The sequence below is a fragment of the Tauraco erythrolophus genome, chromosome 6 (assembly GCF_009769465.1).
Source record: "Tauraco erythrolophus isolate bTauEry1 chromosome 6, bTauEry1.pri, whole genome shotgun sequence".
NCBI classification, from domain to species: domain Eukaryota; kingdom Metazoa; phylum Chordata; class Aves; order Musophagiformes; family Musophagidae; genus Tauraco; species Tauraco erythrolophus.
Window position 1 is genome coordinate 65296403 of NC_141470.1, and position 16709 is coordinate 65313111.

General features: G+C 43.2%; 1 protein-coding gene across 1 annotated transcript in view; it reads right to left on the reverse strand.

The window, feature by feature from the left end:
* Window positions 1–835: 835 nt before the first annotated feature.
* The window catches only part of MTHFD1 (methylenetetrahydrofolate dehydrogenase, cyclohydrolase and formyltetrahydrofolate synthetase 1), a 46874-nt gene continuing 31000 nt past the window's right edge, over window positions 836–16709 (reverse strand). The window contains exons 19-27 of the mRNA XM_086613056.1: window positions 13945–14013; window positions 13280–13391; window positions 10137–10276; window positions 9654–9695; window positions 8498–8598; window positions 7395–7572; window positions 6141–6248; window positions 4758–4910; window positions 836–925 (exon numbers count right to left, since the gene is read on the reverse strand). Coding sequence (XP_086469182.1) covers window positions 836–925; window positions 4758–4910; window positions 6141–6248; window positions 7395–7572; window positions 8498–8598; window positions 9654–9695; window positions 10137–10276; window positions 13280–13391; window positions 13945–14013 — 993 coding nt within the window. The remainder of the gene's footprint in view (window positions 926–4757; window positions 4911–6140; window positions 6249–7394; window positions 7573–8497; window positions 8599–9653; window positions 9696–10136; window positions 10277–13279; window positions 13392–13944; window positions 14014–16709) is intronic.

Here is a 16709-nt window from a genome sequence, read left to right on the forward strand (position 1 = left end):
TATGGTAGTCACAGCTGGGCGTTCTAAAAGGGGAACTTGATGCAGCCCAAGTATCTGCAGGAATAATTCACAGCAGAAGCCAGGGGAAGCACTTCTGGAGAGAGACGAGAAGCAAAGGGGATTCCTCCTTGTTCCCTCTGCTAAATGACACTGGCGCAGTTTCAGAACACGGCGGTTTCTCCCATAGTGCGAGAAACAGAATATGGAATTCAGTATGGCAAATAGGAATAGGCAGTATACAAGTCTTTCAAAGATAATATATGGTACAAAACCCCTATGGTTAAGACAATTAAGTCTCAAGACTGTTCCAAACAGCTCCAGCTTTAGGATTTTTAATTATTAAAATCACGTCACTGAATCAAAAGAGTTCACTACACCCAAGCTTCTGTATTCTGCTTCAGCTACAATTATGAAGCAGCAGGTTTGTAGAGAAAGTGTGCTTTATATGCTTAGTTTCAACTAGCTCGGAACATAGCAGTTTAAAAATTATTACAGATTAAAAGCAAGCGGTCGATTCTTTAGCACTCCTCCTTCCAGTCACTTGCACTGTATTTTCAGTCATGTCTTGTTTTGACTTAAAAATAAATCAGGGCATAATTCCGTTTACATGACTCATCAGGTGTTCTTCTGCAAGCTAAAAAGAAAAATAAATTTAATTACTATTATATAGTACTGCAGGCAACTTTCAGGCTGAGTTATAATCAAATGTCATTTTGAAGCATATGGCATAATATGAGATTGGCTTAACTGCATTATCTCAAGACGAGAAATAAAGCCCAAATATTGAAAGCTTTCTACCCTAAGGAAGGCACCTACCTTTGGTTAATAATTCCTTTCAAAAGAGCCCATTGACTTCTCCTGACACTGTGTCCAAGTCTATATCATAGAAACAGGGTCTTGTAGGAAGTCCTGGCATGGTGCTCATCTGAAGAGCAAAAGATAAACTGTTAAAATGGAAGCAGCATGTTTCGTGCAGAAGATACAATACTTAATCACTGCTGGAGACTAGGATGGCACCAGCTGATGCAGCTCCTTGCACACGTACAGACCAGTTGGATGATGGTTGTATACCATTCTGAAGCATCCCGCAGGAATCAGGAACTCAGCAGATAGATTGGACGTTTCATTTTTTTCAGGCTGTGCTAGTGAAGCAGCTGCCTGAGGCCAGTCCTCTCCAGTTGTCCCACTGCCGAGTAGCTGCTCTCAGAGCTGCGGAACGCGAGGCCAGTGGGGACTATGCTTGGCCTGATTTACTAACGCAGCTGGGAGGATTTCCCCTTCCCTCAGTCAGCGTCTAGCCCAGCAGCACATGTAGGCCAACACGAGATGCTCCCCAAAGGTGGGCAACTCGTGACCACGCTTGGTAGTTTGTGCCAGTGATCACTAACCCCTTTAATAAAAAAATTCAAGGTCTCATTTTCTATCTGCATCATCCAACCCTAGCTTTCACAATTGGTATTGTTATGCCTGTCTCTATTAGATTAAAGATCTCTTTGGCAACCTGGTATTTTCTCCCTGAGCAAGCGTTTCGCACGCTAATCAAATTACCTCCCCATCTCCCTTTTGGCAATAAGCCAGGAGGCAGAGCTCTACTGGTTAGGTGCTTTCAGCAGTTCTCAAAACTGTCCAGGGAGCGTTAGGAGTCCCATCCCGTCTTCCTAGGCTGTTCACAAGTGCTAGCACCAGTCCCATATGTACCGTACCACTGCAGGTCTTGCACGGCTTATGCAGAGGTGAGAAAAAAAACCCACTTCAAGTCTACTCTTTGTAATGAATTCTGGGACTGCACTAGCTTTTTGTCAGAGCCGTTGCTTCCCCAGACAGAGAACAGGGGGGCTACAGAGAAGACCCCCATTCCTGGTCTTTGTGTTTAGTCGTATGAATATTTTGCTCTCAGGAGCCAAGGTACTAAGAGATTCAAAGTGCCTGGAGGGGTTTTCCTGTTCTCACCATAGTCGCTGCCAGTCTCCGGTCATGCAGAGCAAGAAACTTCCTATTTATTTACGTATCACTGCAGAATCATAGAGCTTTGCAGATCTCCACCTACAGATTCAGAGGGCCACAGCAGGAGCTGAGACAGTGACATTCAATAGAGTAGGAGGTGCCATATTGCTGAAGATGGGCCTGACTTTGATATTTCTTGCACTTTCTATTTTGAAAGGATCGGTCAATTTTCCTCCTTTCCTATCCATAGAGCAGCCCACAGTGGCTACTCTGCTATCTACTACTTAAAGGCAGGTCTGCTTAAACCCTGAACTCTTATGCAGTACGGCATAATTTCCATCCAGGCTACTAATTTTCTGCACAAGTGTCTACAATGCTTAATGCACTCAGTTATTTTCAGAACTGAGGAAATGAACTTTTCCTCCATCATCCTTCTCCCCTTCAATACCACATGTGGTGAAAAAGAACACAGGGCAATTCACACTGTTTACATCGATGAAAAAAATTAGGCCACATGGATATCATCAATCCCCTTGCAAGATTTCAAATAAAACCAACACCAACTAAGCATGTATTATTTATTGCACTTGTGGAACTTCCAAAACCAACGCCATTTAGGAACTAAAAAAATGAGAGCTGAATAAATAATTTGTTTTCAATTCATCAGCAGCACCAGAAAAGAAACACAATCAATTTCAGTCCAATGATTTATTTCACTTTCATTATCTTCCATGCTCAAAGTTAAATCTAGATAATATTTGAAATTTTCATTTCCTTTAAAACCTCAAAGTATTATGTTAAAATACAACAGCTTCAACTTTGAGCTAGAAAGGGAAAAACCCAAAACTCAGAAGGCTGAGAAAAAAAACCAAAACGTGACATACCTTTCTGATTAACTTCAGATAACGAGAATATGCAGGCACTGGTGATTAATTTCACCTCAAGTTTCACTTAAAAGCTTCTGCATAGAGCTACATATTTGCTGCATCTTCAGCTCACAGTTCAATGGCTGCTGCCAGAAATTTATTCTGAGGCTAACGTACCTCCTGCTGAATGGGTTTAAAATAGTGATGTGATTCAACATGCCCTGGATTGCTTCTCAAAAGGACATCTCTTCCCTGGCTTTGTAGACACTACAGAAGAGTGATCATCATGTCCCTAACCAGAAGACTTACTGTTAATTCTGGCAGAATTAACACCATGATTTACTACATGTCCAAGAAAACATTAGGCATCTGGGAAAGGAGCAGAAAGAAAAGAATACAACTTCATAGAAACTGAAGACATCAGAAAGAGAACCACAATGTTAGTTTTAATGTGTGAAAACATCTTTCTCTTGCACAGCTCATTAATGCTGTGTACCCTTTCCTTCTCCAGCACTTATTAAAAAAAAAAGTCATTGTTTGGATTAAATCTTGGCTTGCAAAAAAATGCCATTAATAACAGGAACAAGTATGCTATCTTTCATTTTATCCCAAAACATATTACTCTTTAAAAAGATGGATGAAGCAGACTTGAATCGGGATGTGGTTATTTTATTTATGTTGGGTAATCTGGAAACCTTTACCTCCCATTTTTTGTTAAAAAAACAAAAAGAGAATCAAAAGATATCCAATATTTGGCTCTAGCTAGCATTTGAAGGAAGAAGGGATCCAACTCTTAAATCAGCAAATTTCATCATCTGAGCCACGCACCCCTAATGCTTTTGAAAGCTTATTAAGCCAAACATTTTGCCATGAAGACTTCAGAAAAAGGTTCAGGTCAAAAAAAAAAAAAAAAAAGAACGGCAGAGCTGCTTGCTCCAACTGCTCCATCTCCTAAAATACTGTAACAAGTTACTTAACATTTGCCCAGAAGAGATTCCTCAGATAAGATTTCCAGTGGATCCTTTCATCCTAACATTCTTACTTTGCACGCAAACCTGAACATTAGTTCATTTTGAAAGTAGCTCCTCTTTCTGCCAGGCTATTCATACCAAAGCTATTCCAGGATCCTGCTTCCACTGTAGCTTCTCTCCCTCCTCTCAGCTGACGTTATCCCAATCATATCAAAGAACAGAAACTAAGAACTCAAGGACATAATGAAATGTATTGTTAGAACTGATGCAGGCTGAACAGCAAACAGATGGTCAGCAAAACTATGAGAACCAAATGGGAAGGGAGTCTGATAAATGATTAATAGTACAGGCCAGCTTCACTTTGGAGGTGTCTCATCAGAGTTGTTTGCTTTGTAAGCTTTGGAGGAGTTGTCTTGTTCTACCCAGATCTGCAGGTGTACACAGACTTCACCTGCAAAGTGCTTTCATCAGGAACGTAAAGTCACAAGAGACTGCTCCATCCCTGGAGACGTTCAAGGCCAGGTTGGATGAGGCCCTGAGCAACCTGATCTAGTTGGAGATATCCCTGTTCCTTGCAGGGGGGTTGGACTAGATGACCTTTGAAGGTCCCTTCCAGCCCTAACGATTCTATGATTCTATAAGAGCAATTAGGTGGGCCAAGGATTTCTCCCATCCCCTCTACCAGACTGCAGTTCCCAGAATTCATTAGCTACAGAGTTCATCCTTTCCTCAAAATCCAGGAAGACAGAAATGTGGGACTTGAGGAGTAGACTGGGGGCTTGCTAAGTATTCAGATGGTCTATTTTAGCTCCCCTCTTCCCTCTGAAAAAAAACTATTAAGGGCATCTAATACACTGGACTTTTAAAACACCAACAAGGACTCTCCTAATTCAAGATACCTTTTGTAACTGCTTCCTGGAATGCACATGAAGTTTTTTCCTCACCCCACAGTTGAGTGTTTCACTCAATCACGTACCGTTCCTACTAGTGGATACAGGAATCCAGCGCCAACACTGGCCCGAATGTCTCGGATTGGCAGAATAAAACCCGCAGGTGCTCCTTTTTGTTCAGGGTCATGAGACAACGACAAGTGAGTTTTAGCCATGCAGATTGGCAGGTTTCCAAATCCCTGGGAAAGGCAACAAAAGAGGTGAGAAATAAGTGAAACACCAGGAACTTTTCCTGTACACAAATGTAGTTGCTCTATTCTGCCATTCTCTGCAGACATCAGACATTTCATCAGGACATTTTACTCCTCACCAACTGCTTCATCCACAGCCTGTCCGATCCATTGACCATTCTGCATCCCCATTTCTTCTCTCAAACTCTCTCCCTGCCCCCCGTTAAGTATTAAAGAACGAACCACCATGGCCCCCAGCACATCCACCTGAGGAAAAAATTAATGGTATGGAAGTGTTAGATATACAACCTTGATAGCTAACTTACTTTCTACTCTCTTCCCAAAACATTAATTTAAAACAGCTCAGAACTAAAGTTGTTGTTCGGCTGAGGTCAGTTAATTAGAAGCGTTTGATCAATATAATTGCAGGTTGTGAGGAAGTGGCAATTACATGCCTACGATATTTTAATAGACTAGTAAAGGAAAAGAAAGAAACATGAAAGCAAAAAACTATACATGCCAGTAGTAAATGGACTGCAAAAGCAGAATTATTTGAGTAATTTTGTAATTGAGTAAACAAAGAATGGCCAGTTCTCACACTGCTCTTCTCTTCAAAGCCCTTAACAGACCTTCATTAATGCAGAAGCAGGTAAATTGATAAGAACATCATGCTAGAAAAGAGTACAAGCAACACAACCACCAGAAAGCATCTAATCCAACCATCAGATGCCAGGTTCAAGACTTATGGAATTAGACGTTTTTTCCACAAGAAGTACTGTATCACCTGAGGAACTCTTTCCCCAACATAACTGCAACTGCCAAAAATCCATATGGGTTCAAGAACTGATTAGTCAACCCAGTGGAACAAGATTAAAAAGAAAAAAAAAAAATCATCAGAGACTACTTAGCACCAGAGTGACCTAATTCCCAAATTGCTGAAGGATTGGAGAGTCCAGTAAAGAAAGATCACTGAATCCTCCTGCCCTTCTCTCCCCATACACTCCCACAGATGTGCTACTCGGCCAGATGAGTTCTGTCTTTTCTACTCCAAGCCAGGGCCTGTTTTTCCCTCCCCACACCACCTCCTCTTCCTCCCCTGCCATAGCAGCATCTAATGAGTCCTGGACAAGGACACGATTTGAGTGACGATTCCTTTCACACACAGTTTGAACATCACTGTTCAATATAAACATTTTAAATGAAAAGCATCACCGGTATCAGGTGATGTGGAAAACTCACTTGCTTAGTGTACAAGGCAACTTTCTCCTGTGCTTCTGGAAGTAGCTCAATGTCACTTGCCCCATAGATCTGCTGGGCAATAAGCCTGATCTTATCTATAACAGGGAGCTAGGAAAAAAAAAAAAAAAGGCAAGTCAGTGTGGCCAAACTACAGAGAGCCATAGCATCACAGCAGCTTCACAATCCTTCCTACGCGTTGTGTGTGCAATGCCCATCTGCAGATACAAGTGCTACTCCCACTTGCAGTAGAACAAAGCTATACAGTAATCTGAGGGTTTTCAAAACATGTTTCATTTATCTTCTTGCAGTTGTTTCCTGTTGTAGTTGTTTCTCATGGTAAGCGGGCAAAACTAGTTTACTACAGTCAGAAACAAAAAGATACACAACAGTATTTCTTATCATCTGTGCTTACATGTTACCCCCACTGCAAAAGAGGCACCTTTACTCTCTTTCAAGTCAAAGTCAAAAAGAGGACAAAAATAATTTGAGGGAATACAAGTTAATGGTTAAATAAAAGCACAAATAAAACAGGTTAAAGAAGAAAAATGGAAAGCATCTGTTAAGGAGCCAAAATAGATGTAATGACATAGCTCTGTACTTCATTAGGTTCTTGAATAGGTGCTTGCTATTAAAGGAGGATTCAGGCCACAACTTGGGAACTAACAGTGACTTCGTTACCTCCAAGTCATCTGTCAAATTTGCTTAACGTATAAAGTCATTAGAAATATACACATACACACTCTCTTCACCCCAACCTGTAGTGTGATTCCATAAGCCTTGCTTGCAGAGAAAAAAAAAAAGTTAAAAATGGACAAATTCTGTTCCATAGCCTGTTGTATTGACTCTTATCCTGAGCAATGAGTGCACCCAGAAGCTCTGCAGTAAGGTAACAGATTTGGTCAGGCTTGTTCCAGTCCATGCTCCGACAGGAATGCATGTCTCAAGTTCAAGAACTAGACTTCTCCCTACCTTGGAGCATGGCTGCCACGGTAAAAGCCTGTTTGTCATCTCTAGCAGAGTCACAGCAGCATCTTTCAGTGTCAAAAGCAAACAATATTTCACCACGTAGTCAAAACAACAAGAACTGACTAACTAGGTCTCGAGACTGGCAGAATAAATGTTGTGTTCTAAACCCAAATTTTTTCTTGGTTTCTCAGAGCAGCCTTTCAGACAGCCTTCAGCAATTTAAGCCAGTGAAACCAACTGACCTCCACCTTAGAAACAAAGTACCTCTGTAATACTGCAAGTTCTTACCTCCAAATTGTAGAGGAACCTGAAGTTGCTGGGTGCCTGTGATGCTCTTTGAACAGCCTGGGCCAGTGCAACCGCTCCTTTACCTCCCTCTGCCCAGTGAGTGCACTCCACAGCATCAAACGCTCCCGCTTCCTTTGCCAGTTGCACAACAAGAGCCAGTTCAGCCTGTGTATCTGTTCTGAAAGGAGAAAAGTTGGCACATTTGTGCCAGAATGCACACGCAGTCAGCTAAGGTTTGTTCTAACCATTTTTTACTCTGGTTAACAACATCCAAAAGTTGTCCAAAGAAATCACAGGATCCAGCCATCAGGAAGCGGCGGAGGGGCTATCCACCACAGCCTTCTCCACCTTGGTGAAGGAAGCTACTCCACAGAGGAACAGACAGCAACAGGTAGCTCTGAAACTACATGCAGAAACCACGACTAATGACAGAGCAGCATTCCAGGCTTGCTGTTGTATCTGACCTGTATTGGCAATGTAGCTCCTGTTTTCAGAAGCAAACTCAAAAAGGCATTGGTATTGCTGATTATAGAGGTGCTACATCATGTGCACGCAATAAGCTAAAAACCATAATTTCTCTGTATCAGCCAATATGCATTTCCTTCAGATGAAGGATCCTTGGCTGGCATCAGCTTTAAAACACCAGTTCAAAGCTCTTCTGCTTGCACAAACAGACCACACGCAGATTCTATTTCCTGTGCAGTACAATGTGCAGAGCCCAAAACGCTTCTTAGCGGGGCATAATCATTCCATACAGCAGACCACTGAACACAGTGTGGTCGACAGCACAGGCACCTCACCACCTATTATGAGCTTAGATTCCACATCGTCACAGGCACCTTTTGTCCACAGTAATTTGGTCAGCCAGGGTGTAAGTGATGGCAGATCATAGTCACTGATCATAAAATCCTAAGCTAATTTGAACTATGGAATGCATTTGAAATGACTAAGCAGAGGTCCCCTATTTATTCAGCCTCCTCCAACGATGCAAAACGCTGCAAACAATACATTGACGGTACTGAAAACAAAAGTTTGTGTTAAACAGCATAGAAAGTGCCACAATTTTATTCCCATGCATCACGTCCACGTCCCAGCTCACTTACTTGAAAGCATTGACAGCCACTACCACTGGGACGCCAAATATCCGTGCATTTTGGATTTGCTTGTTTAGGTTACTACAGCCCTTTGCCAACAGTTCAAGATTCTGTAAAGAAGACAGCAAGCAAGAAGCACGTTTTACCAAGGCAGTGAAACTTTTGTTCCAAATCCACTACATTCACAGTTAATGATAAAAAATGTCAAAATAGGAAAGAAACCACAAAGGCAAATCCCCAGTGCTGCTTTCTGAACAGTCCAGATCAGTGCATGGTCAGGGATGAAAGATAGGAAAAGGAAGGACTACTTCTAATGATCACTGGTTTCAGCCAGAAAGCCAAGGTAAGAGAAATCACTTTTCATCTTTTTTTGTCATTCTTAGTAATTTAATACCTGTGCTAATTAACTCCCCACAGTAAAGCCTCATTTTCTTCTCTGACACATTCCTCTATGTATTAAATACCATTAGCAGTGAATTTCATGACACTTGTTTGAAGTCTGTGGCAACAGCTTTCGGTTTACACATATTTATATTTTGCAGCATCAGAGATTGTTCATGGAAATCCAGACATTTCATCCCTTCCTATGCAAAGTATAATCCATATAGAAGCTCGACAAGTGAAAAAGCTGCAGCTGTGTGAAGAGAACCAGGCCAATAATTCAAGTGTACACAACCATTCAAGGCACAAGGGTAGAAGCTGAGACTTTAGTCTACTTTCCTCTCTGCTTGCAAAGGAGCGGGAGTTAAACAAAAACAGAAACTGCTGCTGCTAAGAGGAGTGTAATTAAAGAGGCACTTCGAATATTTTCAGAGACAATATTTCAGCCAAGAAATTACTGCATCCTGAGAGGATCAGGGGACACAGGGTAGATACTACTATGAAAAATGGAGCACACAGACAATTGCATGAGCTCAGGAGAAACGAAAAAGCCCTGAATACTGGCTAGGTCAAGTACAACAAATGCTTGAAAGAACAGAGCCAAAGTAACATCATAAAAAAACAAACCAAACCAAACCATTACAGCTTGTATGAGGAAGCATTTCCCCGGCAGCTAAAGAAACGACACACATTAGCTATCCAGACATGCACTGCATGACAATATAATATCATGTCATGACTGCAGCTAGTTTGGTCAACTGTCACAACAGCTAAAGAAGGTTACCTCTTCCATGTACTCCTTTGGTAAAGGTACCCCAGCAGTAACCTGGGAAAAAAAGGAAAGAAAGAAAAAAGATGGAACCCTGTAAGATTTTTATCCATGACAGCAATTCATGCTTGATTCTTATTAAACAGTGTCAAGATACAACATTCTACTTCAGGCTAATCCTTTCTTCTACCAAAAAAATAAAAGGAAAAAATAAAAGACTGCAAGATGCACTCCCAACACAACAAATCACTGACTGTGGTAATGTTACAAGTACCCCAGCATACAAACACTTCATTAGGACAATAAAACGAGCAGGTATGTACCTGTTACACACTACAATGAAGCAGCTTACAAGCCACAGGGACATATGGATTCCTTTTACAACTGCAAATCTCAAGACAATTACAAGCAGATCAAACCCTACAAGTCTTTAAGTGCCGAGATCAGAACAATAGTTACAGCCTCCCAGGCCTAAAGAAAACCTTGCCCAGTACTTACTGCAGGCCCTCCTCCGTGCATTTTCAGAGCTCGGACTGTAGCAACCAACACCACCACATGAGGCCGGAGGCCAGAATAGCGGCACTTAATATTGAAGAATTTCTCCATGCCTATGTCTGCACCAAAACCTGCTTCTGTAACTAGAGTAGGAATTAAAAGAAAAGATTCATAGATTCATAGATTCATAGATTTCTAGGTTGGAAAAGACCTTAGAGATCATCGAGTCCAACCATCCCTAATCCCCATTAAACCATATCCTCAAGTAGCTCATCCACCCTATTCTTAAACACATCCAGGGATGGGGACTCAACCACTTCCCTGGGCAGCCTATTCCAGTGGCTGACAACCCTTTCAGAGAAGAAATACTTCCTAACATCCAACCTGAATCTCCCCTGACTAAGCTTATGCCCATTTCCTCTTGTTCTATCTCCCATCACTAATGTAAAGAGCCCTTCCCCTAACTCCCCACCATCTTTTCTCAAGTATTTATAGGCCGTAATCAGGTCTCCCCTCAGCCTCCTCTTCTCCAGGCTAAACAGCCCCAACTCCCTCAGCTGCTCCTCATAAGTTTTATTTTCCAGCCCCTTGACCAGTTTAGTCGCCCTTCTTTGGACTCGCTCCAGGAGCTCAATATCTCTCTTAAAGCGAGGGGCCCAAAACTGGACACAATATTCCAGGTGCGGCCTCACCAGTGCCGAGTACAGGGGCAGGATCACTTCCCTGCTCCTGCTGGTCACACTATTCTTGATACATGCCAGTATCCCATTGGCCTTTTTGGCCACCTGGGCACACTGCTGGCTCATATCAAGCCGGTAGTCAACCAACACCCCCAGGTTCTTTTCCGCCAGGCAGCTCTCCAGCCACTCCTCCCCGAGCCTATAGCGATGCTTGGGGTTTTATACCCCAAGTGAAGGACTCTGCACTTGGCCTTATTAAAGCTCATGCCATTGGCCTCAGCCCAACGATCCAGTCTGTTCAAATCCCTCTGAAGGGCCTCCCTACCCTCGAGCAGATCGACACAGCCTCCCAGCTTGGTGTCGTCCGCAAATTTACTGAGGGTACATTCAATCCCCTCATCCAGGTCATTGATAAAGATGTTAAACAGAACTGGACCCAGCACTGAGCCCTGGGGAACCCCACTGGTGACCGGCCTCCAGCCGGATTTAGCCCCATTTACCACCACTCTTTGGGCCCGGCCATCCAGCCAGTTTTTAACCCAAAGGAGGGTGTGCCTATCCAGGCCAGCAGTTACCAGTTTCTCCACCAGAACACTATGAGAAACTGTATCAAAGGCTTTACTGAGGTCCAGGAAAACTACATCCACAGCCCTTCCCTCGTCAACCAGGCGGGTCACCCTGTCATAGAAGGTGATCAGGTTTGATTGGCAAGACCTGCCTTTCATAAACCCATGTTGACTGGGCCTGATCACCCGGTTAACCTGTATGTGCTCATTAATAGCACTCAAGATAACCTGTTCCATGACTTTGCCCATCACCGAGGTCAGACTGACAGGCCTGTAGTTCCCCGGATCCTCCTTCCGCCCTTTTTTGTAAATGGGGGTAACATCCGCCAGCCTCCAGTCCAGCGGAACTTCCCCAGTGAGCCAACACTGCCCAAAGATAATGGACAGGGGTTTGGCAATGACATCCGCCAGCTCTCTCAGGACTCTCGGGTGGATACCATCAGGCCCCATAGACTTGTGGGCATCCAGCCGAAGGAGCAGATCCTTGACCCGTTCCTCTTGGATCACAGGAGCTTCGATCTGCTCTCCCTCCCTGCACTCAGACACCGAAGGCCAGCTCACCTGGGAACTGCTGACCTTATTATTAAAGACTGAGGCAAAGAAGGCATTAAGGGCCTCAGCCTTGTCTTCATCCCTAGTGACTAACGTACCCCCTGAGTCCAGTAGGGGCTGGAGGTGATCTTTAGCCCTCCTTTTGTTATTAATATATTTATAGAAAGACTTTTTGTTGTCCCTTACGGAGCAGGCTAGTCTAAGTTCCAATTGGGCTTTTGCCTCCCTGATTATCTCCCTACATGCCCTAACTTCCTCCCTGTATTGATTCCTGGATGCCTGCCCATTCTTCCAAGACTTGTAGACATCCCTTTTTCTTTTGAGATGTTCCCAAATCTCCTTTGTTATCCAAGCTGGTTTTCTACCCCGGCGGCTCGACTTCCGGCACACAGGGACAGCTCGCTCCTGTGCCTCCAGAATTTCCTTTTTGAATAGTAACCATCCCTCCTGCGCCCCCTTACCCTTGAGAGCTGTCTCCCATTGGACTTTGTTAACCAGACTTCTAAACAGCCCAAAGTCAGCTCGCCCAAAGTCCAGCTTGGCCGTTTTAGTGTACCCTCTCCTAACTTCCCCTAGAATTGAGAATTCTATTATCTCGTGGTCACTAAGCCCCAGGCGTCCTCCAACCTTCACATCTCCCACAAGACCTTCTCTGTTCACAAACAGCAGGTCTAGGGGAGCTCCTTCTCTAGTCGGTTCACTAACCAGTTGTGATAGGAAGTTGTCCTCCACACTCTGCAGGAACCGCCTAGACTGTTTCCTGACTGCCATGTTATACTTCCAACAGACATCAGGCAGGTTAAAGTCACCCATAAGGACAAGGGCTAGTGAGCGCGAGACTTCCCCCAGTTGTTTAAAGAATAGCTCATCAGTCTCACTGTCCTGATAGGGTGGCCTATAGCAGATACCCACTACAATATCCGCCTTCATAGGCCCCTCTTTGATTTTCACCCACAGACATTCTACTAGGTCATCCCCAACATTTAACTCTAAACAGTTTAGATCTTCCCTTACATACAGGGCAACCCCACCACCCCTTCTACCTCTCCTATCCCTCCTGAAGAGTTTGTAGCCATCCATGGTAGCACTCCAGTTATACGAGTCATCCCACCATGTTTCAGTGATGGCAACTATGTCGTAGTTTCCCCGGATAGCAAGAGCTTCCAGTTCCTCTTGTTTATTGCCTTGTGAGAAGAAGCTTGTGAGAGGTCGATGGGTGGAGAAATCATGCTCTGATTATATAAATCAGAAGCTTCTTGCAAGACAACAAACCCAAAGACAGTCATGATAAAAAAGGCAGATCCATTCCTTCAAAAGAAACAAAAAAAAAAACACCCCACACACTTACCAACAAATCCGTCTTTACCCACAAGCTTCAGTGCTATTTTGTCTGCTAACACTGAAGAATTGCCATGTGCGATATTGGCAAAAGGTCCAGCATGAACAAACACTGGTGTTCCCTAGAAAAGAAGGTGGGAAACGGGGGGAGAGAGCGAAAGAGAAAATCAGAGGGTACAATTTAGCAAATCTGCAACATTTCAGGAGCTAACTACTACGGTACCTGAAGGTAAAGAAAAATGCTTTTGGAATACAGATCTTAAAGCCTTTTGATCAGGCATTTATTATCAGTAATAAGGACTACAGGGCAAACAGGATTATTATAATCTGCACAAGTGGAGATATTAATCTGCTTAGGAAAAGGATGGCTAAATCCCAGCAACTCTTTGCCATTCTCCTGCATCCACACTGTTCAGATTCCCAAAACGCTTCCTGGCATTAAACACAACAGAAGAGATACAGCAAAGCTTAGTGCATTTCCCTGGGGTCATCCCACATGCCAACGGCAGACCTAGAAAGAAGCAAGCCTTCTCCCCTGGCCCTGAACCTTAGGTAGGAAACCACAGTAAACCTCCAACTCTAAGCCAGGTAAGCCCATGCTGATTGTGATGAGTGAACTAAATTGGTTGTTTCTTGGCTCAGAGAACACACATATAGCAAGTCTCCTGTACTCACCTCTAGTGTCTGCATGAGGTTTGGTTTAATAGCATCTTTCATTAAGACAGCCAGAGCACCAGTCACTCCCTGAAAGGAAAAAAAAGGGACAATCAGTTTCCAGATGTACCAAGACCTTAAGTACAGTTCCCATGCAGTGTCAAGGCCCTGCTTTTGTCCTGGCGAGCTCTCAGGATCAGAACCAGCAGTTGCTCTCGATATAACTAATTCTGGTCAAGGTAAGGCCAAATAATGACCTTTACATCCTTGTAAGAGGATCTGTGATTTCTGCTTAGTTCTGACCTTGCTTGGCCATCACTTCGTAGAGAACGCGTAAAGAACCATTGCTGTTTCAATGCTTTAGCAAGGTTAGTAAACAGCAGCAGCGAGAGAGTAACCCTGAGGTACGTATCGTTTACCCTACTCAGTGGCACAAAGCAGGGATTTTTTCAGGACGTTTATTAGATATGTTGAAATACACTCATCACCCTGATATCTCACTTGTAGCATTACTGTCTTTTTTTGCAGTACCTAAACACACTAAGAGGTTTAAAGTTACACATATGTCAATGTTCTTGGGTTTTGCAGGTAGATTTGTCTTGGACTTTTTTCCTTCCTCATTTCAGAAACCAGGCTCTACATGTTGGCCTTAAAATGTCATAACAAGCTGCTACATCCTGGCCAAGTCTCTTGTGCAGAAATAACATTTAAAGTGAACCTCTGTGCTCATAAGAAAGACCAGCCTGACATCATGAAACACAAACACCAGAGGTTAAATTTCCTCTGAGGTGCAGAATACACCTTGCTGCAATTCTGCTTCCTGCAAAGCAAAAGCTTGTGATTTTATCCACATCTGCTTTGGGAAGAGAAAATGAGGGTTTGGTCATCCTTGTGACCGACACAGTCCAGTAGAAACCAAACTGGCTGTCACCCAGAACTTGCAAAATTAACTAGAATTGCTATCACGAGTACTGAGCCAAATGTTCACAGCAGTTATGAAAACCTTGAACCAGAATTTCTTTTTCTTTCCTTTTAATTTCAATTGGATTGCAGCTCTCAATTATATGAAAGATTTTATTTTAAAGACTTTCGCTTCTTTGTTTCATTAGTTTCAATCTTACCAGATGAAAGCTTTATTAACATTTAATGGATAAGCTTGAAACTTCAGTCATCTTCAGAATAATGAAAAACACAGAGCAAGATTTCCATGGCGACATTTCAGGCCTGTGTCACTCAGTGGCACTTCAATACATCCCATCTCTAAAAACCTGCAGTTAGTTTTAGATTCCACATTTCTTCCCAGTTTCTCTGCGCTTCCTGGTTGCACACTCATGACTCTGGTTACAGCAGAAGGACCCCAGACATGTTACTGTGCCAGTCTGATCTCTGCAATCACCACATTTCTGCCAGCAGGAGGGGTATGTAACACAGTCCTAACGATGCAAGCCAATGGCCACCGTCAGTGCAAACATAACATTCAAGAGAACCCTCTGATACCACCCTCCATTCTGCAGTTGCAATGGACAAACATAAATATAACTAGATTTAAAAAAAAAAAGTAAAAAAAATCTTGGGATAGAATCATAGAATGGTTTGTGTTGAAATGGACCTTAAAGATCATCTAGTTCCAGCCTCCCTGATATGGGGGGTTGTTCTTTTCATTCACGAACATTTCATGTTCGTTTTCAGAGATGAACGACTTCTATCACCTGGACTCTACATAAAACTCAAAGCAACTCCCTACTCAAGGACCATCTGCCTCCACTGCTGATGGGCAGCAGGAGAGACTTCAGTTTTCCAGAACAGGGTTTAACTCGGGTACTGAAGGTTAAACTGGCAGCATGCTAGCAGTAGGAATTAAAACCTCAAAGCAGCCTACAGAACTTCAGCACATACCCTCCCTCATTCCCAATAAATGTCTCATATAAGAACATTTACAGATAACTGGTTCCCAGCCTAGCCCTTTTCTGCAAGGCCAGAGTCAGGCCACATCGCTAATCTACTGTTTCTTAGGCTTATCCTGGGAGGAAGTAAAACAAACCAAACACACAAGAAAAAAAAAAACAAAACACAGCAAGATAGAAAGAGTTGGATAAGCCTTAGTGCTGTGTCCCACCTTGCTGGAAACACAGATCAGGATACCCACCCTGTGGATTCTTCTATCCCACTGGAAAGGTTCATTCAGAAAACGCATGACAAACCTCATTAACACATCATGCAAATCTGTAATACTTGTCTTTTGCAAAGCAGGCTGTGAAATATCTGCTATACAGGACAGCAGGAAGCGTCAGTATCTTATCTCTACCGACTAGTGCACGAGTCCTAAGCCTGCTCTCTGACTTGAGGCTGAACGGCAGGGCACAGTTCACATACAGAGCTCAATTCCCCTTCCCTTCTCCAAGCACGGTTGCTACCTTCAAAACATTTATTGGAATAAGTGTCTGGAGCACAGGCTAGTCCCCTGAAACCGCACTGAAGCATCATTTTGGAGAGTGCCAGTTGGCACACTCCACAAACATGCTAAAAAACGTACTAATAATTATTGTAGGGACAGTTGCAAGACAGTGCTGCAGCTTGCAGCTGCTGCTTAGGACTGCTTTACACACTGGCAACAGACATCACCAGTGCTACTGCGTTCAGCACTTCATGCAGCGGAAATAAGGATTTATGCTCCTCATCAATGGCTGTCTTACGGAGACTTTGCACTTTTTGCACAGAGTTTGGCTTTTATAGCATTCACAGTCTCCCGGAATAAGATATTTCATAATCTGTAATTAAATTTGCAC